Raw genomic sequence first — 26,508 nt, 5'->3', positions numbered from 1 at the left:
GCTCAGGAGCGCTGTAAACTGCAGCCGGTGACACAGGTAGAAGCATGAACTACTCATAGTTGGCAGAACAGCCAAATCTCTGAAGCGCACTCAACAACTTTGCTGCTTCTTTTCTGAACTGCATCTCTCCTTCCTGGGAGAGGGCCTGCAGAAAGATGCTGTAGAGTCCAGGAGGACAAACGGTTCTCGGAGGCAAGGGGACGGAGGTGGGCCGTAAGCCAAGCCATGTGAGGAAGTTCATGTCGACGTGGGTTTTCAGGTTGCATGCAAACATTCAGTTCAGTTCCAACACCCACAGAAAGCACTGCCGCTAACAGCTTTTAAAACATTTTATTAGGAGGGATCGAGCGGATAAAAGGCCACCTTTCCTGTAAAGGTACAAAAGCCTAGCTCTTAATGCAGGGTGCAGGGGCGACCGTTTTAGCTGTAGCCCTTTAGTGAAAGAGGGAGATGCTCGGGTGTTTACAACCAATGCAGGGACACAGGAGGCCAGGGAGCACCCGAGGCGGTCTCTACGCTGCACCCCCTCCCCTCAATGTGAAGATGCACAGACGTCAACAGTGGGAAGGAGTCAGCAGAAACGTCTTCCCTCTCCTGACCCGCTGCTGCAGTCAGGTGTCTTTCATATTAGGCGTACCTCAGTTGTTTTTTGCCTCCTCCCATCTTTTGGCGCGCCTCTGCATGCCTGCCTTGCTTGCGATGGGCATTGGCCATAGACTGCTCAGGCTCCTCTCCACCACGGAAGTGATACCCAGGGTATGTGCCATATAGCTATCACACCTTAGATGTGCCGAGTTCAGGTAGCTAAAAATATGTAGACGTCTGTGTAGCGCGTCTTCCTTTTTCAGAGTCCTTTTAACTGTCTGTCCTGATATCAACCGTCAGAAAGTCAGGAGTTGGATGTAATCCACTTATTTCATTTCTAAAAGCTCTGGTTTAGAGGAGGAGCCTGGGATGCCGGCTTGTAACCAGACTTTTGCTGCAATTCTCGGCTGTGCGGGCACCCTAGGCAGGTCTCCCCGCAGGGCTATGAAGAGAACATCAATTCTTCGGCTCATTCTAAAATTATGAGTAAGCCCATCTCTTTAATGGCGGAAGGACACACAGGTGCAAAGCATTGTTGCTGCCCTTCACACTTAGAAACCTGAAAGCTAAACACATTCCCTGGAGTCAATTCAAACTCATGGTAATCCTTTATACTTGTACAGTCATAAACATATTCCTAAGTGAAGTATATGCTTCATCTTCTCATATTCCTTCTATGGCATCTGCTGATTTCTGCACCTCCACAAGGTCGAAACAATGTAAAAATAGCAATTCTAGCCAGGGATCCCGACTTAGAGGGTTTCTGTACTATATGACATTTTACTACGGAAAATAAAGCAATGATGATACTGTTATCAGGTTAATATCTTACATTATTATGATTATTTTCTTTTGCCCTTACATTATGAAACAATTTCTTAATTTACCAAATAGCACATGGGTGCAGGCCCACTGCAGGATGAGTGACACAGTGGCTGTAACAATGGGGTCGGATCCACTGAGAGGATGGCCCAGGACTGGGGAGGGTTTCATTCTGCCATGCGTATGGTCGCTACGAGTCGCTGAACCGACTCAATGGTACCTAATAACCACATGAACTTGCTTATTACTATTCTTTGAGGATAGGGGGAAGCTAGCGTCTTCCTTTCAACACAGAGGTATCTGGTATTCAGAAAAGTCAGAGGACAGATCTAAGGTCACTCCAAGAAAGGCAGGGCTACTGAAATGAAACACTCTAATCCCATTGTCACCCAGTTGATTCACACTGCACAGTGGCCCTGTGGGCACACCCCCAAGGTTTCCAAGGCTGTCACCTGTACGGAAGGAGGCTGACACAGCTTCTTCCAATGGAATGGCTGGTGGATTTCAATCACTGACCTTTGAATTCGCAGTCAATCGCTTACAAGCTGTGCCACCAGGAGTTCTTCAACTGGAAGGAACGACTTCAGTTTATACCCTATTCCTTCCTAAGGAAGGTTTATTGCTTTGCACTTATATGCATTTATCTACATCTATACTAATAATCAAAACTAAATATGTCTTGAGTTTTCAAATAACTATATACTCTCAAATTTTAAAAATCTGTGAGTTTGCATAATACATTTAGGAAAATGATACAAAATAAGAAATCGATGTGAAAACTCAATAGTGGAGAAGTTGCAGTCCAATATTTCAGCTCACTAGTAATGGTTCTTTTGTGAAAAACAAAACAAAACCAAAAACACTCTACAGAAAAATTTCAAGGTAATGTCAAATTCTTCAAAAATCATGTTAAACTTAACTTGGTAGTAGACATGAAAGAATTGATGCTAAGGAAGTAATACAAAATTTAAAGAAGAAATTTTACTCATTTATGGTTGTTATGTACACTACTGAAAGATTGGAAACCAGTCAACATCTGTTGAGTGACAAATGATTTTACCATGTAAAAACACAATTTAAAATTAAGTAGATTTTTTAAAAGAAGATGGCGAACTGGAAAATCATCTGCAAAATTACTGTAACCCAATCAACAAAAACTGCAAAAGAAATATATCAAGTAATCTAGGAAAGAAAGACAGTACCTTTACCACAACAAACTTGGAATTCTGAGCAGAGCTGGTCGACAATGGTTAAGTGCGTGGCTGCTTAGTAAAAGATCAGCACTTGGAACTCAACAGTGGCTCCCTGGGAGAGAAGACCTGGCGATCCACTCCTGTAAAGGGACCAGCCTAGGAGCTCTGTGGGCCTGCCTGTTCTCCCATGTCTGTAGGGAGGCTGTGGGTCAGCCTTCAAGCAACCCCACAGCAGCATCAACATGCACAAGGGTTACAGATTCAAGAGACCATGGAAAACACGGGAAATCACTAACTTAGAACTGAAGACATTACTGACACATTTTCTCTTTAAACTATGTAAGTTTAAAAAAAATCAAATATAATGTTCAGCTTATCCATGACCAATTTGGGCCAAGCTAAATATTTATATTAGGCTGATCTCATGCCTGAATTCAGAGACTAAAACTGTTGGTCCTCACACTGAAATAATTAACTATGGAACTATTTTCAATATTTTGAGTTTAAGAGAGAGAGAGAATAAACCACCACTGATACCCTCTTTGTCTGGTGCATTTCATGCCAGGTGTCTTTGGGACATCAACTCCACCACTGTCAATCAAACATCAAACTCACTGCCATTAAGCCAGGCTGATTCTTGATGGCCCCGTGGCTAGAAAGCTGACCTGCTCCATAGGCTTCTTTTGCTGCAATGGAATGGAAGCAGATCCCGATGTCTTTATTCTTTGGCTCTGCTGGGTGAGTTTGCATTACCAATCCTTAGATTAGCAGCCAAGCAGAAACTGTTTGTGCCAGCCAGGGCGTCCTGCCAATGGAACAAGAGGCAATCGGCTGGGTGGTCTCTCCAGAGATTCCCATTCTTAGTGTTTGGGTTCCGGGAGAGTCACACCAGGATCCTCCTAATGCAGATTCCATCTTCATTTCGTCCCCATCCAGAGATCCCTTTTGGCATTTCTAGGTCATCGGATGGTGAAGCATTCAGAAGACATTCAAGTGCTAATACATGCACTTGGGTATATTGAACTCGAGACTCAATACTGAACAAGGGTCCCGGAGTAAATATAACTGAATTTTTGGTGGGAATTAAATTACATCTTAGAGTTACTATGGCTAAGTCTCACTACAGAAAAATCTTGATGAAAAGCTTTATGCGGAAAAGAAGTAAAAAAGGACAGTGTGAATTCCCATTACTGAAGTGCGTGCAGCTGTTTCCAGCATGTGATTCAATGTCTCTCAGATATGCTTCCTCGCCATAAGCACAGTGCAGCACCAGGCACCCCAAGCAGAAGAACCTGGGGTCTTTTTCTTTTTGAAGCAGTTGTCTGAAAGAACTTGAGATCTTAAGGAACACCTGGAGCGGTGGCAGAAAACTTGAACCCAGATGTTGTAGTCAGCCTTGATTTCTTTCTATCTTGTTACACACTCAAGAAAGCAAGGAAAGCATTGAAAAAGGGGAGGAGGTACATCTGAGATTTTCCTCAAGCCCATGAATCTCACTCTACAACAAAGCCCTTACACTAAGCTATAAACAGACCTACGTATCTGATTGAAATGTGCCTCAGAGGAACATTGATCCCATCAAGATTTGTTGAACTGACCAAGCTAGGCGTGTCTTATGTGAAGGTCTCACATAATCTCCCAAACACCACGGTGGAAAGATTTCAAAGGCCTCCATTATGTAGATGAGAAAACTGAGGCACAGAAAGTCTTACGTAGCTTTCCCAAGGAGTCCAAGATTTAAAAGCTAGAATCAAATTCAAACCCACATTTCTCAAATCTATGCTATATTAACCTGTGATTCCTAGCTCACAAGGGAAAGAGAGATGGAAGAACACTGACCAAAGAACACCAGTAGTAAAATCAACAAAGCAGTCATCACAGAGTTGAGAAATCGTCACAAGGTTGTCCAAGAAGCACAAAGACAAATATCCTTAGGAAGCCGTTATAGAGCTCAAAGCAGGAAACATTTTCACAGAGATGGCCTCATGGCATTTTGAATGACAATCAGTGTAGAGACAGATAATTATGTCATACATTTCCGTTTCAAATAAAGATTTCAAGGATTGATCTCTGAAACATCCTTCCTTTCTAAATTGATAAGCTATTGTTTACTAGACTCTCCCTTGTGTGTAAACGTGTCTTCCTGGGTAATTCAACATCAATAGGGTATTTACTGTGTTCATGCTTTGGGCAAAGTCAAACTGTATATTGTCTGTAACCCACATGGAACCAGAAATACAAACAACTGGATACAATCCTGGCTTTGACATTAAGGACAGACCATAAAGAGCTGTTCTTTCTTCTCTGCCTTGCTGTAGTTTAACTTCTAGGGACAGAAGAGCTAGGTAACTCATTTCACTCGCTCCATCCTTCTGTGGTTCTCGAATGATGCTAAGTGAGTTTTGATTGCCACAGGGGAGAGAAATGAAATGACTCCCAAACGTACAGTCTTACAGTGTCAAATTATTGGAAGCCCCATTCCAAGGCATCTTTGACCTCCTATGACCAGAGGGCAGAAAGGAGGCATTAAGATATGCTGATTCACTTGCACAAACTTTTCTTTTAAGGTCTCGTTAGGAAGGAAGATTTAATGGTTCTTTCTAGCTGTAGTGACGAACTTTTTGGGGAGTGGGGGTGGGGGTGGGCAGAAAAGACATCTTTCCCAAACAGCAGGAGACAAATGTGGAACTTACGATGTAGCAGGGCTCGCAGTAGGCCTTCTTTTCCACGGCATAGAAGGGCTGCCCCCGGAGCTGGCTGCTGCAGACGATGCAGGTGAAACACTGAACGTGGAAGACCTGATCCATGGCAGTGCAGCCTGTCCCTTCGCCGACGACATTTTCCCCACAGCGAGCACAGCGGCCTGGAAGACAAAGAGACTGATTATTCAGAACAACCCACGGACCCTGCGGCCCTCACAGGTGAGGTGCTGATGGCCCCAGGGGCTCATGGGCAGCGGCAGCAGCATAGCCATCGCCATCCTGGCTGGGTAAAGGAGTCCCTGGTGTGCAAAGGTTACATGTTTACTGTTAACCAAAGGTTGGTGGTGCACCTAGTGGGGGTCTAGGAGATCAATTTCCACGAGATTTAATCAATGAAGACCCTTGATTGTGCAGTTAGTTTTATTCTGATCCACATAAACAGAAGTACCTGGCTGGCGAGGTCTCCCATTTGTGAATTCACTGCCATGGAGCTGGTTCAGACCCATGGTGACCCCATAGGACACACTGCTTACCTTGCAGACAGCAGTCCTACTGTCATCAGTCCATTGCGATGCACAGCGACCCGACAGGTTAGAGCAGACCTGCTCCTTGAGGGCAAATCTGTGACAGCCGCCACTTCCCCCAGCAGAGTAGCTACCTTGTGGCTAGCGGCCTGATATTTCATCCACTGCCCCCCAGGGCTCCTGAAAGGCCTCCTGGTATAGGGCCAAGGGTTCAAATCCTTGGTTGATAGCCCAAAGTGGTGGTTCAGATCGACTCAACGGAAACAAAGAGCCAGGGACGTGATTCTGAAAAATCAGCCGTGGAAAACCATGGAGCCCAGTTCTGCTGTGCCACACAAGGGGTCTCCTCAAGGCCAAGTGAACTCAGAGGCAACAGGTCTTTCTTTCCGTCGTTGGTGAGGCTGGCACGAGAGGACCCTCCCCGTCACGTTCCAGAGAAAGTGACTGAGTAAAGTGCACACATCTAATTGGAGTCTAGTGCTCATTCTCTGCCTCTGCTCTCACAGGTAGCTAGCTAGCTAGGGGTGCTCGGCGTGAGAGGAACTGGCGATAAACCGTCTCAGAACGCCTTTCTCCTCGAGAAGTCTGTGTGTCCAGTCACACACTAAGGGCACTGGGTCCAAATGCAAACTTCAGTTATCCCTGGTTATAAAACCTCTGCTGTGCCCCTCGGGGGAAGGCAGAGCACAAGGCAGCCCCCTTTCACTGTCAAGGCAGTGCTGGCGGGTAGAAAGTTCTTTCCCATATTGAACCTAAAATACGAAGACTGCTTCCTCACTGTACCTAATAGTTGTAGTTCTGTCTTTGCAGCCTACGGATCAAGTGTTAGCTCTCTCTGACTTGAAAGGCTGTAAGGTGCTAGGTCAGCACAGCCTCCAGATTGGCTCCCATTTGAACCTCCCTCGATTCTGCAACAATGCTATAACACAGAGCGTTCTGAGTCACATCGCGGGCATGGCTGCCTTTCAAGGAGAAGCCTAGCAGTCTGCAAACGTCCATTATTCTTACATCAATTAATAGGCATCTGGTCTGCATATGGTAGTGAGATTTAGGTTTTACACATTTGTGTTAATTTTTAAATAACAATAAAATGAAATTTAAGAGAAATAGTTATTTCAGCGAGAGGCATGATGCTAGTTGCAAGCTTCATCAAGATGTCTGTTAACGATAGTCATTTCCCCCTTCTCGATCATCACTGCTTCTACTGAGTCAGAAAATCCTCACCAATCCTAGCTGGAATGCTGGTTGGACATTTGGGGATCTTATGGATAAGTTATAACTAACGTAACGCTTCATATGTGCTAAGCATTGTTCTTGGCCTTTTATATATATTCACTCACTTAATATTCAGAAGAACCCTATGAGACAGCCATGGCTATTATTCCATTTTACAGAAGAGGGAACTAGATTACAACGTGGCTAAGTAACACTCAAGAAATCCAACTTCACTGTGAATGCCCTTAGCCACCGTGCTGTATTTCCCCTTAGGAGCTTTATGTATCAGACGGAACACAGATCTAGCACCGTGGAGAGATTTCTCACGAAAGAAGGCCTTTCAGCACTCCGTCATATTGGATTGACAACCATTTCACACTTGGATATGACAAGGCTAAATGTTTCAATTTGGAAGAAAAGCGGCAAACACATTTCTAATCGTCTCTGGTTGCATTTTGACCTGGAAAAGATTTCTTCATATTCTGTTGCAGGATTCCCTGTGTCCTTGAAGAATGGCCAAAATGACTCATTTGTAATTTTTGTCTACACGGAGTCAAAAATATCATGTGCTGGACACATCAACAGCTGTTGGAAATGGTTGTCTCCACTAAAACTGGTACTATTGTGAAATTCTGATATTACATTCTTTTGGGTGGATAAAATTAATCTTATATAATAAATGTAATAAACTCGATAGGCTCCTAAGAGTCACAAATCTAAGAGTGAACTTGTACTTATTGTTTAAATGGTTTAAAAATGTTTTTAACTGTCTGACTTGGAACTCTCCCTCCCTTTCGTAACACAAATTATTTCATATGGCATTGTTTTTGCAACTTTTCTGAAATAACACCAAAGAAGTAAAAAACAAATGGAAAAAACCTTCCACTGGTTTACTGGACAGCTCACTATGCTATGAAGGTAGGATTCTGAGAACTTCACGGCACCATTGGACCATCTTCAGTTTAGAGAGTGGGGCATCTGGACTGCCAGTGCACAAAATACAAATGTTCAAAGATACTACGGGTCTGCGAATGCTCCCCGCCCAAAGTTAACAACTGGTGCTGGTGCTCTACCAGATAGGTCGAGGTAGCAGTTTTGATCTAGACCATGGATGCCCACAGCTTAACAGCTACAACCCGAAAGGGGGAGTCTACTAGATGGGCATGGACATCTGGGAATCGATGGCAACTATTGATTCGAAAGGAAGGACGGTTGGAGCAAGACTTATAGGGCAGGCTATAAAGATAAAGGTGGAGATTTTCACCTATTCCAAGAGATTCCAAAGACCTACTCTGTAACTTAGAAGGGAGGATGGTAGGACTGTGTCTCATATACTTGGCACATGTTATCATGAGAGACCAGTCCCTGGAAAAGCGCTTTCAAAACATGCTTGGTAAAGAAGAGGGTTAGGGAAAACCGGAGTCCCTCGATGAGATGGACTGACGCAGCCGTGGCAACAAGAGGCTCAAACCTGGGATGGAATGTGGACAAGTAGAGATGAAAGAGAAGCAGATCACCTGGTTTCTCTAAGGGGGGAGTGAGCAGTGGTGATTTGTTGGACCCTAAAACCCTACACTGAGTTGGTCCTGGCACAGCCAGCTCTGGCCTTCTCAGCTACGGGAACACGTGGACTACACTGGAAAGAAACAAGCTTCTCTTCTATCGTGGAGAATATTCTCAGAGTGGGTCAGCAGACTGCGCCGGACGCAGACACGACCCGGTCTGCTGCCTCCAGTCCCATGACACTTTCCTATTCTTGGCCTTGAGGGTAGTCAGTCTGGCACCTTTAAAATCACAAGCCCAGAAAACCAGCAAAGAACAAAAAATAAAAATAGCCCTACACACACCAGCAGAGCAGAAAAGGTGCCCGAACGCTCCCTTTACACAGCAAAAAAATGTTTCCACCTCAGCCTTGGGGGGAGGCTTAAGGGACCGAAAGAAGAGTACCGTACAGGAGCACAGTACATCCTTGCCCCGAGGGGGGTTGCCGTACACATCATGAAGAGCAAGCCATCATAGCGCCCGTCTTTTAGACAGATATCTCTGCACGTGTCAACAACAATGCCCAGGAGAATGGTACTCCATCGGCGGGCATCAGAGCCGAAAGCAAACAGGTGCTTAGAGGCCTGCAGGAAGCTGACACTCAGGTGCAGGGCGAGATGAGGAGCCGGTTGGTACACAGAGCTCTATCCAGTGGCAGAGGACTGGACAACCCGGGGAGAATTTCATCAGAGGATCAAAGGTTTGTGCATCTGTGCTTGCCGGCATGTGTGTTTCTGTACACCGGCCATGGTGGCAGCCAGCCCTGGCTTCTTCTTGTCCCTCACCTCCAGTCGCACCCCCCCATGCGGCAATCTTTGTAATGTGTCTGAAACGCTCCCCTGCTATCAGATGCCCACCACCTGGATCTGGCTATGTCGCCTCCTGACCGGCCGCTCCTTATGTCTGCTTTATTGCCTCTTACAAAAGAAACGGTTTCATGGTTGCCTTAAGAACTGAGACAAATAAGCACGATTAGACAGGATTTGGACAAGTCATTTCAGAAATTTCACAGGTGGCATGCGACAGTCCAGGTAGAGCAACAAGTCAGGAAGGGGAGGTAGTGTGGGGAAGGAGGGGTCTTCCTATTCTGTTTTGATTCCAGTTTTTGCTTTGGTAAAATGTATATTTATTCACTCTATAAAGTAAAACAAATTTCATGAAATAGAGAGAGATTGCCTTTCATGATCCATTGACACCAGAGCCTCCTTTTTTTCAGACACTGGTTCTGTGTGTTGGCTTTTGAGGGGGCTACTAAAGAAGGCCCATGGCCTTTGGTGTTGCTGCCCTGGGCACGTGGTGGCACACTCCAAAGCACCCAAATCAAGATCGAAGCGAAATAGCAACGTGGTGTCCACATGAAGCCATGCCTGGCCACATCTTTCTTCATGCCCTTCTTGCTATTTAACTTATGTCACAATCTAAGGCACAAGCAACGTTACTATTCTAGCTTTAAATATTAAAACAAATGATGTTTCCACATGCCAATGGCAGGGTATCCGATTCCCTTCCTATTAAGCACTTTCTATAATACAGGCTGAAAAAAAAATTCTGGTCAAAACGTTGGACCAATAAGGCAGTGAAATGATGGTAACGTATTCTTGGAAACAAAGCTTGTTTTAATTTAACCCGCATATAGCTACTGGTGTTATCTTTCTTAAGTACAGCTCCCATTAAACAGAAATTATTTTCCACTATAAACAGAACAAGTTTATATCCTTTCTGTGGCAAGCCCCATGATATTACTGAGGGCTCTAGAACAGCAGTTCTCAACCTAGGGGTCGTGAAACACCTATTTCTGATGGCCTTAGCAACCGAGACACGACTCCTCTGTCCATCTCCTGGTGCATCCGTCCACATGAAGATATACACACACAATTTCACTTATTTGTAATTAGAAATAAATATTTCACAATATATAATTGCATATTTTTTTGTGATTAATCACTATGCTTTAATTACTTTCAATTTGCAACAATGAAGATACGTCCTGTATATCAGATATTTACATTACGATTCATAACTGTAGCAAAATTACAGTAATGAAGTAGCAACGAAAATAATTTTATGGTTGGGGTGGGGGTCACCACAACATGAGGAACTGTATTAAAGGGTCATGGCATTAGGAAGGTTGAGAACCACTGCTCTAGGATGACAGCATTTTCGAATGACGAAAACTTATTTCATAGCACCCTTGGCTGCTAACTCAAATGTATGAGGGGCTGCGCAGAAAGGTCTAGCATCTTAAGTGCAAAAAATCAGCCAATGGCAAATACACGAGCCTGAAATAGTGGTGATCTACTAGATGCTTGGATAGACATGCAGGCTGAACAGTAATGGGAGGAAGTGTGGGAGTCTAACCAAGATTCTCTAGTCGGTTATGCATTGGGTTGCTAACTACAAGGTCAGCAGTTCAAAATTACAAGCTGCTCCATGGGAGAAAGATGAGGCTTTCCACTCCTGTAAAGATTAACAGCCTTGGAAACCCACAGGGCAGTTCTACCCTGTCTTATAGGTTCACTCTGCGTCGGGATGGACTGTGAGTGAATAAGTGAGTAAAACATACATTTGTTGCAAACATACACAGGCATGTAGTAGGGCATCCAGGAGGCAATCGTATGAATAAGGAATTTTGAGGGAATGGGCTGCTGGGCCTGGGGCATGGTCTCTGGAGACACCAAGGTCACTTGCCATAACATAGCTCACCAAGACAGTGTTCTACATCCCACTTCAGTGAGCAGCTAGAGGGGTCTACAAAGCTAGTAGGCAGTCATCTAAGGGGAAAGTATTGATCTTGGCTCTTTGGGAGGAAAGAAGAGTGATGAAAGCCATATGAGATGGAAACAGTCCAAGGGAGTACTGAAGCACATCCAGCTCCATCTGCCAAGCCCTGAGACCAGAAGAACTAGATGGTACCCAGCTACCACTATCAACTGCCCTGAAAGGGACCATATTTGTAGATCCTGGATAGATAAGGAGAAATTGTGGAATAAACCCAAATCATATGAGAGAACAGGTTTTCTGATTGGATAAAAACTGGTGGCACGCACAAGACCTTAGTCACCTTCTTGTCTCGAACCTAAGATCAAAACAGCAATATTGACCCAGAATGCAAAATATTAGGAAAGAAGGCAGAACGGGGAGGGGAAATACAGGGTGAATATGGAGTAATGGATAATAATATCAAGAAGTCTTCAAGGGGTGGGTTGGTACAAAATGTATATGAACTGGTGAATGTCAGACAGTTTATCTGTTCTGTAAACCGTGGCCTAATCACAATAAAAAGTTTTAACAAATGCAGCCATCAAAGACCACGTGACATTCAGTTTTACTCTGATACACGTGAGTTGGAGCTCGTTCAGCAGCCACTGGACTGGTTTGGGGTGTGGGATGTCCTGGTTCCTGTACGCCTAAATAACTTGCTCTAAAAATGCGGAGGCCTTGGACAAGGACTCTGCACAGACCCCTGGTGTGGTCCTCTGAGGGACTTTACACACAGAACCACACGGAATGTTCCCTGGTCAGAGTTCTAGAGATTCTTACTTCCTTGGCCTACTAGGGTGGGATGTTCTTATATGAGAATTTTTCAAAGCTTCTCATGGTAATTCCAACATTCAATAAAGCTTGACCTTTTTCTGTACTGCTCTCTTGTGATATCAAAAACGACAAACATCACCCTGACAACTTTCATCAGCCTGCAAAATGGTTTGGGGACCCATTGCTCAACACTGAAAGATATTTTTTTTCCAAATGCATCATTATATATGCTGTCTTTCACGAACAAGAATAATCTTCCTTGGTTACATCTTTATGTCTTTGTTTCTACCAACTAAAAATATACGGGAATGGAATTCACTAAATTTTCTTATCAAAGTATGCTGTTAGCATTGAACCAGAGACACTTCGCTTACACTCATAAGCATCCCTCCTAGAGAACAGCTGTTTGCATGCCATACATGAGCTCACCAGAGGGCACTGCGGTATGACCTTAGATAATAGAGAAGGTCAACTGACAGACATTTAGGTTGTGATAACTACAGGATCTATCTCACAGCAAACCGAGTGTCCACAGATATTTTTAAACAATGTACCGATATGCAGTCTCCAATGGTTAGAACCATTTAACTCTGAATACTCCAGCCTTTGGTTTAGTTTACGAGGTAATCTGGGCTGTAGGGCAAATCCAGGTCAATAACTGTGCTGTGAGCTGCCATTGACTAAGGAGACCCTACCGAACAGACTCCAACACTGCTCAGTCTTCTGCCAGCTCCACAGTCAGTCATGCGCAGGCTTTTCGTGGGCTGGTTTTGAGGCCAATCACAAGGACTTTCTAAGTTCTGTGTTCAGCATCGCAGCCACACAGTCTCACTGTCCAATGAGTGGAAGCTGAACATGAGGTGCAGTGGCTGGGAAGTGACTGGGCCTCCTGTGTGCTAGATGAGACTCCTGTCACTCAGCCAACAATGTATCTAGACCACCTCACTGTGTATGTTATTGCTTAGGTGATCCAGAGAGAGGGGCTTACAGCTTCAATTGATGGGATGGGAGGGGAGAGATGCTATCTGCCTCCTTCACGTCCCTCTATCTACACACACACACACACACACACACAGACACACACACACACCCGAGGGAAAGGTACGATGATTGCTCTAACACTAGGACTGGGGGCAGACATGAGGAGTTTGCAGGGATCAGTGAACTAAGGAACATTTTAGGACAAAATAAAAAGTGGTTTTTCAGCTGCTGCCAAGTGTTGTTTCACTCATGGTATATGGAGTAGAATTGCCCCGTAGAGCAATTTCCAAGCCCATGAATTTTTGGAACCGATTTCCAGGCCTGTGTCCTGAGGTGCCTCCCACCATTTACTCGACACAGGGACTCCACAAAATAACTCACTGAGGAGAAACCAAACGAAAGCAAGTTGCCATGGAGAGCAGTTTAGGACGGACGGACAGAGGCCTAGGAGGTCAATGAGATGAACCCGAGACTGAATGGAAGGATCGGCAAGGGGAGCTTATGATGGAGGCTAACACGGAGACACTTTATGCGTGCCTAATTGTGTAGACCGGATCTTCGGGGTAGGAGACCTGGGGTGTAGGGTTTACACATTGGGCGGCTAAGCTCAAGGTGAGGAGTTCAAAAGCACGAGTTGACCAATCATAGGGGCCATTCTATCCTGTCCTACAGGGTCCCCATGAGTCGGAATTGACTGGGTAGCACTGAGTTTGGTTTTGGGGTTTGGGGTGAGGGGCCAGTGGGGAAGGACAGCCCTACACAAACATCACATTCCATTGATTCAAACATAACTGCAATCGTGAATAACGTAACCAAAAATGCCAGATAATTTATTGTACTTTTTTCTTTCCTTTTTCTCACCACTAGGCACTGACGTCAGCACTTTGCATGTGTGTTAATTTAATCCTATCAACCATTATCTAGTATCCTGCTTGTATAGTTAAGAGCCCTAAAGTTAAGTAGTTGGGCAAGTTCTCAAAGGTAGAATATATTTTAACTAGTGTGAATATTTGTATTATTCAATCATAATTGTGATGCCACCAGAAATCCTTATCAAAGGCACTGATTCCTACTCTTGGGAAGAGACAAGAACAGGAGCTACTTCGCATCCCTGTCCCACCCCCTTCTAGGGATCTACTACAGGTGGAAGTCCATTCAAGGTAAAGGTTCTTCATAATGGCTCTCTGGGAGTATTGAACCATAAGCCCTAGCTTCCCCTCAGAAATGCTCAAATCAAAAATAGAATAAAAGATGTCTACTCCTCCGAAATCCTGATTTATTTGGTTTGGGTTGAACCTTGAGATATGAGGGAAGCTTAAAACGCTCCTGGAGAAATGACATTATCCTTCAATTCTATTTCTCCATGGACGTTTGGAAAGGACTGGTGTGCGTGTGTGTGTGGGGGGGGATCTGCACATGAGTTTCATGTCGGCGGGTCTGAGAAACACTGCTCTCAAGGGAATGGTGTTCCACAAAGGGCGGTGTGTGCTGGCGCATTCAAGTCAAAGACCTGGTGGTGCCGCAGGTCAGCCCTCAGCAGCTAATGGACAGGCTGGAGCCTCCAGGCCAAAGACCTGGTGATCTGTTTCCTTATGGAAACCCCATGGGGCAGTGCGACGCTGGCTTACAGAGCAGTCAGTGTTGGCAGTGATTCCGAGGCCCCTCCACCACCAACCCACAGGTGTTGCCCTAAGGAGCTAAAGCCCCGAAAACTGTGACCCGAAATACTCACTACCCAAATAATGTGCCCACGCGGGAGTCATGATAACAGCGTCTGAACAATTACCGTATGTACTCGTGTGTCAGCCGGGTTTTCCAGTGCATTTATTATGCAGTTTCTAGAGGTAATATTCGACTGATATTTGAGTCGGCTTATACTCGAGTATACATGGCACTTCTATTCTCAAGAAAAGCAGCAGTCAAGCAGAAACGAAAACAAAAAGGCTACCCAGTGTGTTGAAAAATTTGGGATATAACTTTCCGCACAAAGATACCTCTTTGAAAAAATGCATTTCTACGACGGCACCGAGTGGGTGGTGAAAACACCTCCTGGGTCTGCTGGGCCGCGTGGGGCATGGCGAGCTGCAATAGGAGAGACCTACACGTTATCCTGGATGATGAGTGACGGTCCAAGAGTCTCTCCTGGCCAGGGGTTCCCTGAGCATTTCTTTCTTTTTGCCTGAAAAGGGGGTGATAGGCCAAATACCTTTTACAACCTACGGTATGAAGAAGGTCAGGAAAAACTTGAGCATCCTCCTTTGTACTTGGGGCCTAAACAAGTTTTCCAAATCTTCTGTGTCTGAGATGTCCAACGCAAAACCAAAATGCAGAAGATGACTCACTAAACAGGAGATCTTGGCTGGGTCATCTGTCCAGCCATAATACGCCAAGCCCTCAAAAATGCACTTACTTCTTCTAGGAGCTGTAAGAGACCCCAATAAAGTGGTCTCCCCAAAAATGCACTTACTGAACATGTGCTGTGTGATCAGGAGGAGCCACTGTCAAGAACGTCTCTGAAAAGACGATGACATGAACGGTCTTAGAGAGCGAAACCATGAAATTTGGTGCAGGTGAGAGCTGCCACCAGCCTGGCATGGAGCCTTCCCTTCCCGCTGACTATGGCATGACAGAAACTGGGGATAACCTGGTGTAAGGTAATTCCTCTTCTAAAGAAAAAAACTCAGCACGTGGAGCTGAGCTGCATCCGTGAGGCAGTCCTATACAAATTATATTTACCAGTAGTTTGCTAATAGAATTTATGCTTAGCAAATTAAATCCCCATCGTGCAAAAATGCCTGGAACCCAGAGTCCTAGTAGCAATTAATTGTCATTATCTACTCAGCATTTGCGAGGTGCCAGACATTATTTGACCCGCTTTCAATGTATAATTTTTTGCCATCCTCGCAACTATCCTAAGACACGTGGCTTCTGGACATCTGCACTTCAGAGAGGAAGAAATGATAGCACAGAGACATGGAGGAATCTGCCCAGGGCCAGTCTTAAAGATTGATGCTGGATTTGGGGCCCAGTCAGTCTGGCTCCAAACCTATCCACTTACCCATTTTTCTAGATTGGCTTATTTCTTTAAAGCTCAAAAATGCCTAAGAACATCCGGCTTGGGAAGAGGCTTACATAAATCTTAGAACATCACTGACAGCAAGATCAGCATCTATTTTGGCCCAAGTAAGATTTCCCTTCAAGTTCATCTTGGACATGGACATTTTCATATTCCCTCTCCTAACTTTTAATCTATTGCTTTTCTATTTAAGATTCATTTCATGATTGATCTGCTAACAGAAAAATCAATACGTACGAGTATAGTTCCAATTGGTAGTACAATGATTATTTTTGAATTAGGATTCAGATCTGCCCCAGGGTTATCTCTCCTGGGAATTTGCATTTCCCTTAAGCTCCACGCAAAAGCGGAAACTGCTCCTTATCCTAGTTAATTTTAGCTCTTGTGGAGGGAAATCTCCAAATGTGTGCTGGTTATTAGAGAGCAAGTTTAACACCGAGCTCACCCAAAGGGGTGTTTCTACAGCTACTGCAGTCCATGCCCAATAACAGCCCCGAGTGCTCCGCGGATGGTAATGGGCACTGCTCACCACACTGCAACACCAGGAGCCCTGGCTGCCACCGCAGGCTCACAACGTTACGGTGAACTCAAAGGCTGGTGAGTTGAAGTCGGAGCTCCATGGATTAGGCCTGCAGACCTGTTCTCCACAGAACGAAGACGTGGAAACCCTGGAGTACACTTCCAATGCGCACACATGTGGGCGCCATGTGAAGTCATCAATGTGACCACAGCCAGCTTGACGTGTGCTTTATTTGTATATCTCCAATGCGAGTTAGTCTGACCTGTTGCTGTGATGTTGAAAACTAAGTCCATGGTATGTCACATACCAGCAGGGTCGCCCGTGGTGGAGGCTTTAGTGGAACTGCCAGATTCAGACAGGCTATAGGGGGAAAAGGCTGGCTTGGCACCTACTCGGAAAATGAGCCATTGAAGGCTACTTAATGGATTATATTAGAATCTTGTCTGCTACTGAGCTGGGAGACGGGTCTCTCCGTTCAAAGGCACACAACAATCCAGGACAATGGATGGGCATAGCAGTGCTTTCGGGACAGCATCGAGCAACACTTGTCCTGGTGTTCCAGGGTTGCCATGAGCCCGAATTGAGGCCACTGCACCAAAAGCAGCAACACTTTCACACAGTACTTGATAAGGTGACAATTACTTTCCTCTTAATGCATTTGGCCTCTCAAAGATCTTTGGTGACAGACAAAACCAAACCCCACTCACTGCTACCAAGTCTTTCTGACTCAGAGAGACCTTGTAGGACACGGGAGAAGAACCTCTGTGGCTTTTCCAGGCTGTAAAACTTTATGGGGGTCCAAAGCCTCATCTTTCTCCCATGGAATGGCCACAGGGTTTGTACTGCTGACCTTGAGTTGAGCAGCCCAACACTCATCTGACGGAGCACCCAGAATGAGGGGATCGACAAGGCAGCGCTTAATATCATTCTTATTTTAACAAAGAAAAAATAAGAAACTTCAAAAGGCGTAATGGCGTATAGAACTCAAGCCCAATGTGTGATAATAAGACCATCTAAATTTATCTATGATCCAAGAAACAAAACTCAGGCAAAGGAGTATGCTCTAAATAAGGTCGACTCCATCTGTGTAATGGGTAATAATCACATCCACACCAAAAGAAACCGGAATGGAGATGCGCACCACTTAGTGGGAAGAGTTATTAAACATCCCACACCAAACGCCCTGTCATCAAGTTGATTCTGACGCACGGGACAGAGCAGAACTGAGCCTGGGGAGACTGTCAATCGTTGTGGGAGCAGAAAGCTTCACCTTCCTCCCTTGCAGCTACTGGAGGTCTCTAACTGCCAGTTCGCGGTGCGACAAGTAATTCGCTACGCCACACAAAGCCAGTCTTCTAGCGTCGACTTCAAAAAAGAAGCGGGGAAGCAGGAGCGCTAACACGAATCCGATCCTCTGGAGAAGTGTGCTTTGTACATTTTGTACACCAAAACCTGCACGCAAATGAATCGGTTTTCTCCCATGGTTATTCAAGTATTATCCTTCCCATCTCAGGCATTGCATGTAGATTTGATAAGATTTCTACCTTATGGTTTGTGCTTCTATGAGATATACCATTTAAAAGGGGTACATAGAAAAGGGGGAGGGGAAAATGAATGTCAAAACTGCCATTGCAGAAACCCAAATAAAATCCTCCGTGATTGAGTTGATTCTGACTGAGACTGGACTTACACAGGGTTTCGCCAAGGCTACACATCTTTACAGGAGCAGACAACCTCATCTTTTTTCCCAAGAGTGGCTGGTGAGTTTGGACCAATGAGCTTGCAGTTAGGAAGCCACTGCTTCCCCAACAGCACCACCTTACGTTTCTTTAAATGTGAATATATGAAGATTGAGGGTAATCTGGAAAATTGACACAAAAATTACCTACCTCCTGGACTAACCAACCAACCTGCCTCACTGCCATCAAGTCCATTCTGACTCACAGCAACCCCACCTGAAAAGGTAGAATCAACCCTTTGGGATTTCAAGACTGTACAAATTTAAAGGAGTAAAGAGCCTCCTCTTTCCCCTGCAGAGCAGCTGGTGGTTTTGAACTGTTGGCCATGTGGTTAGCAGCCCAACACAGAAACACTACATGGAACTCCATAATTTCCATATTCTCATTTGAATCTTAGAAAGACTTGGAAAGTTAAATAAGACATCTGCCCTCTTTTTACAGAAGCATCAACTGGTGCTAACCTTTTGTGTGATTTGATAGGGGGGAGAACTGGAATTCCAATCCAGGTCATCCAAGGTTCCAGGTGCATGATATTTGAGCTGGACCACATTACCTACACACATAGCCCTGGACTGGAGATGAGTCCTATTCTCAGTCTAGCACAGCTTAACTGAGAAGTCAGTTGGTCTTTGGTTTCTCTACTCTGCTCACATGCTCATCATAAATGCACTCTTAGAAGATTCACTATAAGAATGTATATAAATCTCAAGCCACTCTCCTCATATGTAGATGAAAAACCCAAGGCTCAGACAGCAGAAACATCTGGCATAAGACTCCTTAGCAAAAAAGCTGAGACAGGAAGCCAAGTTTTCTGGGTCTCAGTACAGGGTGCAGCAAAATTTCAGCAAAAACCCCAAAAGTTCCTCAAATATTAGTCATTTTCCACTAGTAGGCGCTGTTGCCTGAGCATGAGGAATTTCCTCTCTACACAAAAATAAAATTTCTTGTAAATTAAGAGTATTTATAGGGCCACTGCCGATTCCACAACATGACTTCAGCATTAAGTTAACTGCATTATCACCAATGAAGTACATCTTTCCTTTTTTTTTTTCTCTGAAACACCCCAATGTGCTTTTGCACATCTGAAGGCTTTGAAAAATCACAGAAATGGCAAGCAAATCCCCAGTACTGAAGTTCTGAAGAAGGACCCAGTGGCCAAGGAGGTCAAGGCTCCAGAAGCGCTATCCTTAGCAATGCCCCTGCTCGGTCATGGCCTGGTCAAACAGATGCTTCAAAAGCTCGAATAACTTATAGCATTTTGTTTCCTAAAAAAAGTTTCTAGTTTATTTTTGAAATCATAAAAGCAACTCAAATGGAATAACTAGATTTGTGGTGAGAAGAACTGGGTCTTGGGATGTACATATGCAGTCTGTGATGAATTTGGGCAAGAGCCATGTTGCTCTTGTTAGGTGTCGTTGACTCATTTCAACTCATAGCGACGTTGTGTGCAACAGAACAACACACTTTGTGGTCCTGCACCCTCCTTAGAATTGTTATTACGTCTGAGCCCATGGGTGCAGCCGCTGTGGTAATGTTGAGAGCCTTTCTGGTTTTCACCGCCTCTCTACTTTACCAAGCATTAAATCCTTCTCCAAGGACTGCTCTCTCCCGACAACATGCCCAAAGGATGTTAGAAGTCTCACCATCTTTGCCTCTAGGGAGCATTCTGGTTGTACTTCTTCTAAGGCATTCTGTTTATTCTTTTGGCAGTCCATGGTACTTTCAATGCTGGCACCAACACCATAGTTCAGGTGTTTCATTATCCCCCCTCAGTTTTCCTTCTTCAGTGTCCAACTTTCAAATGCATGAAGTGACTGAAAATTTACCAGCTTGGATCAGGTACAGCTTAGTCCTCAAAGTAATATCCTTGCTTTCCAACAATTGAAAGAGGTCGCAGATTTGCCCAATGCAATGCACCCTTTGGTCCCTTGGCTGCTGCTTCCGTGAGCATTGATTGTGGATCCAAGCAAGACAAAATCCTTGACACTTTAAATCTTTTCTCTGTTTATCATGATACTGCCTATTGGTCCAGTTGGGAGGATGTGGGTTGTTCTTGACATTGATTTGTGATCCACACTGAAGGCTGTAATCCATGATACTCATCAGCAAGTGCTTCGAATCCTCCTCGCTTTCAGCAAGCAAGGTTGTATCATCTGCATGTGACAGACTGTTACTAAACCTTCTTTCAATCCTGATGCCAGGTACTTCTTCAAACAATCCAGCTTCTCTGATTATTTTCTCAATATATAGATTAAGTATGATGAGAAGATACAACCTTGACGCACATTGTTCCTGGTTTTACATAACGTAGTATGACCTTGATTTGTTTGTATAACTGCCTCTGGATCCATGTACAGGTTCTGCACGAGCACCGGTAAGTGTTCTGGGATTCCCATTCTTCGCAAGGCTGTCCATGGTTGGTTATGATCCACCCAGTCGAATGCCTTGGCATAGTTAATGAAACACAAGTAAGCATCTTTCTGGCATTGTTTGCTTTCAGCCAACATCCATCTGACATCAGCAATGATAGCCCTTGTTCCATGACCTCTTCTGAAATCTTGCCTGACCTTCCTGTCAATTTACTGCTGCAACTGTTGGATGATCTTCAGCAAGTGAAATGTTTCACATGTTCATATAGACTGAGCTGAACTGCAACCAATCTGCCAGAAAGTCGATTCGAACTCATCGTCACCCTACAGGACAGAACTGGGCTGTCCTTGTGGGGTTCTGAGACAGTAAATCTTTACAGGACTAGCAAGCCTCATCTTTCTCCCCTGCAGCAGCTGTTAAATTTCAGTGGGCGACCTTGAAGTTAGAAGGGCACACATACACACACACACACACACACACACACACTTTCTGAGGATGGCACTGGACTGGATAGTGCTGCTTTCTTTTGTGTATGTGGGTCCGAACCAACTCGATGGCACCTAAGAACAATCATATATACCTATCTGTATATATATGCCCAGTGGTAAAAAGGTAACCAAAAGGTCAGTGGTTCAAACCTATCAGCTGCTCCATGGAAGCAAGATGTGGCAGTATGTTTTGGACATAGTGTGCAGCCTTGGAAACCCTATGGGGCAGTTTTACTCTGTTCTATAGGGTCATTGAATTGCCACGGACTCTAAAGCACTGCATTTGGTTTCTGTAGAGAGCTATATGAATACACAGATCTACTCTGCCACACGGGGTTGCCCTAAGTCTAAATCAATGTGACAACACCTAGAAACAAACATGTAAGTGATTCTCCTCAGATGGCTCACTAAGAAACAGGTTTTGATTATGCTGTTCCAATTCTTGACCTAAATCACATGCACAATGAAGCAGAATGTACTTATAGATCCGGGGCTTTTAGCTGGAGGCCTCATTCTGAGGAATTCCTATGCAAAAGCCATAAGACAAAATGCAGCAATCAAGGGACCGAGTAGCTTTTGAGGACACCCACGGCTCACAAGTGCTGGCAATGCCATTTGTATTCTCACTGGAGCGGGCAGTAGGTTGCCCTGCGGACTTGACACAGAAAACTATTCCATTGCTCAGAGGGAGGTCCACACCAGTACGTCAGCCTCAGACCATCGCTCCCCTTGCGCCTTTGGGAAATCCTCCTTGCTAGACTGTAGGCTTGATGCCATCTCCCACACTTGCCTAGCAACACTGTGCTCTCTGAGTGCTGGAGCGGCGTCTAGGGAACAGTTATTAATACACGTATGTATGCACACAGTATGTGAAAATATGCAAGGTTGAAAGCGATTAGTGTATTACTTTTAGGTAATACTTCCCACTGGGACTATGCTCCTGGAAAAAAGGAAGAAAAAAAATCTTCTCTCTCTTAAGAAGCTCGCGCCGTCATCTGCTATCACTTACCAGAATGTTTGGGATAAAAATGGTGTCAATTTTAAGGAAACACACATCTCAATTTTCTTTGTTAACATCTGAATTAAACATGAGAAGCCTCCTACTTTTCCCCTCTCCCCTTTCATTCAGAGAATGCCTCCCTTCACAACTGTGCTCTGTACGAGAGGAAATAAACAGTTGTCCTCCGTTGTCACCTCTAGATTAATAAACACCCTGGGCTTTAAAGTAAAAGAGTTTAAAATCCCATTCTAATAAACTCCACTGGCCCTCATCATTTCCGAGATGCAAGGCAATACTTTGTCATAAGAGCACAGCAAGAAATTACATTTCCACCCTGTAGGAGCTTACAGCCCTGGGAGACCATCAGAGAGTCACAGAGCAAAGGCACAGAATGTTCTACAGGGAGGATTTGCTTGGGATTGAAGGAACGCTTCCTGAGCCATAGGAGAGTTTAGAAAATTGGGACATGCCCTTTGGAAGTCATGCACCTGGTCTAGACATATCTCTCACTATAGTTCCCATCTAGAAAATGCATAATTTAAACTTATTATTTCTAAGAACCTCGTCATTCTTCATGTTTTCATCTTATTATCAATTTCATAGGATGAAATGAAAACAGAATGTGGAGAAAGTCTACCCAAAGGCAACGAGAATCTACTCCTTGTTGTCTGGACAACCCTTGAAGACGACAACCACCCCCCCCTCGCCCCCCAGCCCCCATTAGTTGGAATGCTCTAAAAGCTAAGGAATAAAAGATGTAAGTAGACTGGGCAAGAGGCATGTTCTATTTATGTCAAGGGAGTATTTCTGGGTAATTCCTCTTGTACTAATGTAGTTTCCACTTTTAGATTATTATAGTCAGTAAACACATTTAATTTCTACATGATGACTAATACCCAAGTGCTTAATAACTGGAAAGATAAGTCAAGTGCTCTCACTCACTAAGGCTCATATGAAGCTTCCTCATAGCATATAAATCCACAGAAACTAAAAAACCAGATAAGCTCAGTAATGGTTTCTTGCATCAGCTCCTGCTCGGTGCTTTTATTTGAAGTTGTATCTTAAGCAAGAGCTACCACACAGAGGGAGTGCAGAGTTGAAGGTCTTTAGCAAGAATCTGGACTGTGAACACGGCTTGGCATTATCAGCATTCTGTTCAGTTCAAAGAAGAGAGAGTTACAACAAATACAGCTTGCTTTATTTCTGAAACAAAACTGTGCACATATTTGTGGCCATACTACTAATTAACCTGTAGATTGTGCCTTTCATGTATTCAGCGTGGTGTTCTCCCCGTGTTACAACATGTTGGGGTTATGTTTTTCCCATCTGGAATACACTCAAACTGTTCTCGTCAGAGAAAAAAGAGTGGCACAAATGATGAAGGGGCTGGAGAAACGGACGTGCACCGAGAGATGAAAGGAGCTATATGTGTGCACATAACAAGGCTGAGCAATGACTAAGGAGTGCCAGGGTGACGGTCTATAAATACATGAAAGGTGTAAACACCGAGGAATGATTTCGCTTGGTGCAGGTGGTTCAACTGGGAGTGATGGTGTAGCTTCAAGAGGCCTAGGAAAGAGACCATTTTAAGAGTTTAAGGTGTTGCTGCTGAGCTATAACACAATTGCAACACCGGGCAGGTAAATGAGCAATGGAATGAATACCAGAGGACTTGGCCTTAATGGTAAGGCCTCCTTGGGCCTCGGTTCCCTTTTTTTGACTCCCCACCCTTTTCTCTTTCAAAAAGTTTAGGATCAGAATTTCAAGTGTTCAAAGCATGCTCCAAAGACCCCTATGGGTGGGTTTCTCATGATCCTGAGAAGCCAAACCATCAAACAGATTGCCCCACATGCGGGTATCAGAGAGCCAGTCCTAAGGTATAGTGACCCTTGTACAAGGGAATGAAACACTGCTAGGTCCTGTACCATCCTCACAACTGCTGTTGTGTTTGAGTCACATTGTAAATCCATCTCCTTAAGGGGTTTTCTCATTTTCACTAAGCCTCTAGTTTACCAAGCATAGGGTCCCCCTTTCCAGCGACTGGCTACTCCTCATAATATGTCCACGTACATGAGATGAAGTTTCACCATCTTTAATTCTAAGCATCACCCTCGTTGTATTTCTGCCAACACAGACTTGTTTGTCCTTGTGGCGGGTTCTGGTCCTGTCGATCTCCTTCACCACACTCTACTGTAAATGCATCCAGTGCCCATAGGTCCTCTTTAGTCCTTGTCCAGCTTCCACACACTTACAGGGGGGTGAACATACCCTCACTTGGGTAAGGGCCAAGGTACACCTTGTCCGCAGAGTGACATCCGTGCTCCTTAAGAATTCAGGGAGGTCTCAGGAAGCAGATCATTTGATTTCTTGGCTGCTGCTTCCATGAACATCGATGATAGAACCAAGCAAAACACAATCTCCAACTTTGATCTTTTTGCTGTTTGTCAGTGCTGCCTACTGGACCAGTTGTGAATATTTCTGTTCTCTTTTTGTTGAGGTAAAATTTACACTGTAGTCTTTGAGCTTCAACAGGATCCCCTGGATCCGCACTGTTTAAAGCCAGGAAAGGTGTGGCCCAGGGCTGCCTCCTTGCATTAGACTTACGCAAACTCTGAGAAGCTGGACCATGAGAAGAAGAACGTGGCATGAAGAATGGAGGAAGACTCAGTAAGAACCTGGGATATGCAGTTGACACAAGTTTGCTTGTGAAGAACCAAGAGGGCTTGAAGCGCCTGCTGATGGGAGCATCAGAGAAACACACTGAAGGCATTTCAGTCTTTGATGTTCACCAATAAGTGCTTCAAGGTCAGCTGGCTTCCAGCAAGGACGGTTGTATCATGCACATGTTGCAGGGTAATAAACCTCCCTCCAATCTTGGTGCTGCCTTCCTTTGCATATAGTCCACAGGCTTATTGAATATAACCCGGACTTATACTTTTCCTGATTTTAAACCAAGCAGGATCTCCTTATTCTATGCCTCCTGGTGTATGTATAGGTTCCTGCTAAGCACAGTGTTGTAGAATCCCCATTGTTTGTAATAGTTTCTACAGTTTGTTATGATCCACACGGTCAATTGCATTGGCAGAGTCAATCAAATATAAGTAAACATTGGGGGGGGGGGTATTTACTACTTTCAACTAAGGTCCATCCAATGTCAGCAGTGGTATCCCTTGTTTCAAGTCTACTTCCGAATTCAGCTTGAATTTCTGGCAGCTTACTATGCATGTACTGCGGCAACTGCCTTGGAATTTTTTCCAGAAACTTACTTGCATGTGATGTTAGTGATATGATTTGATGATCTGTGCATTCAGGGGTTACCTTTCTGATTTATAGCACTATGATATAGGGTTTCTGAGATGGTAAAGCTTTATGGAAGCACATAGCTTCATCTTTCTCCCATGGAATGGCTGGTAGGATTTGAACCATCAAACCTGCAGCTACCAATGCCTTGCTTACCACCCAGCACCAGCAGGCCTCCTTCAGCATCCTGGTCAACGGTAGGAAACAGAAGACCAGAGAGAGGGAGGATGGACCAGATCCCTTCATCAGCTTCATTCCTATGCCGTCAGCTCCTTAGAGTAACTTGTCTGAACAAGGAAAGACTAATTTAAGAAAAATGTTTGGTAGGTATTAGGGATTGGCTCACCAGAACAGCTCCATTTTGCTCCGCTTCCCACGTGTTCTCTAGGTTCCAAATGTGCTATTTCCCCCCTCATTCTTTTGTCTTCCCTTTTCTTCGTATATTTCCCAGCGTCTGCTTCTTTACTTGGCTGAAATGCTCTACTGACGTGTTTTTACCTGACTCCACTATTTTATAATTTAATGATTGTAATTTTTACAAAGAAGAAAAATGTGTCAAAACTTATCAAAATGGAAACTTGAAAGGACTCCTGTACTAAAGGTGATTTACTCAATAACATTCAATTTAATAAACAGTGTACGTATATTAAAGAAGTCTATCAGAAAACTATGGTAACACCTACTTGTGTGCGGATGGCAGCTTTGCTTTGGACATGGGCCATGATTATTTCCAAGTTGCATTCCTGTAAACTCACGTATTCATGGAACCCCTCGGGAGCGCCATGCTTTGAGCTGTTTGTGCTTTCCTCCCCCAATATGAGTCCGTTGCTTGACCCTTTACCCGGGGACATTGAGGCCTCACTCAAATATCACTTGGATCAAGGTCAAGAGCTGTTCATCACTCCAAGTTCCCTTGG

At 44.4% G+C, this 26,508-nt stretch overlaps 1 protein-coding gene across 14 annotated transcripts in view; it reads right to left on the bottom strand.

Moving 5' to 3' along the window:
* Nucleotides 1-26,508, bottom strand: part of LPP (LIM domain containing preferred translocation partner in lipoma) — a 792,938-nt gene that overhangs the window by 124,139 nt on the left and 642,291 nt on the right. For all 14 annotated transcript variants that reach the window (XM_075556195.1, XM_075556197.1, XM_075556200.1 and 11 more), the window contains one exon: nucleotides 5,294-5,463. In XM_075556195.1, coding sequence (XP_075412310.1) covers nucleotides 5,294-5,463 — 170 coding nt within the window. The remainder of the gene's footprint in view (nucleotides 1-5,293; nucleotides 5,464-26,508) is intronic.

Source organism: Tenrec ecaudatus, chromosome 8 (assembly GCF_050624435.1).
Source record: "Tenrec ecaudatus isolate mTenEca1 chromosome 8, mTenEca1.hap1, whole genome shotgun sequence".
Classification (NCBI taxonomy): domain Eukaryota; kingdom Metazoa; phylum Chordata; class Mammalia; order Afrosoricida; family Tenrecidae; genus Tenrec; species Tenrec ecaudatus.
This window is presented reverse-complemented; position numbering and strand designations above follow the sequence as displayed.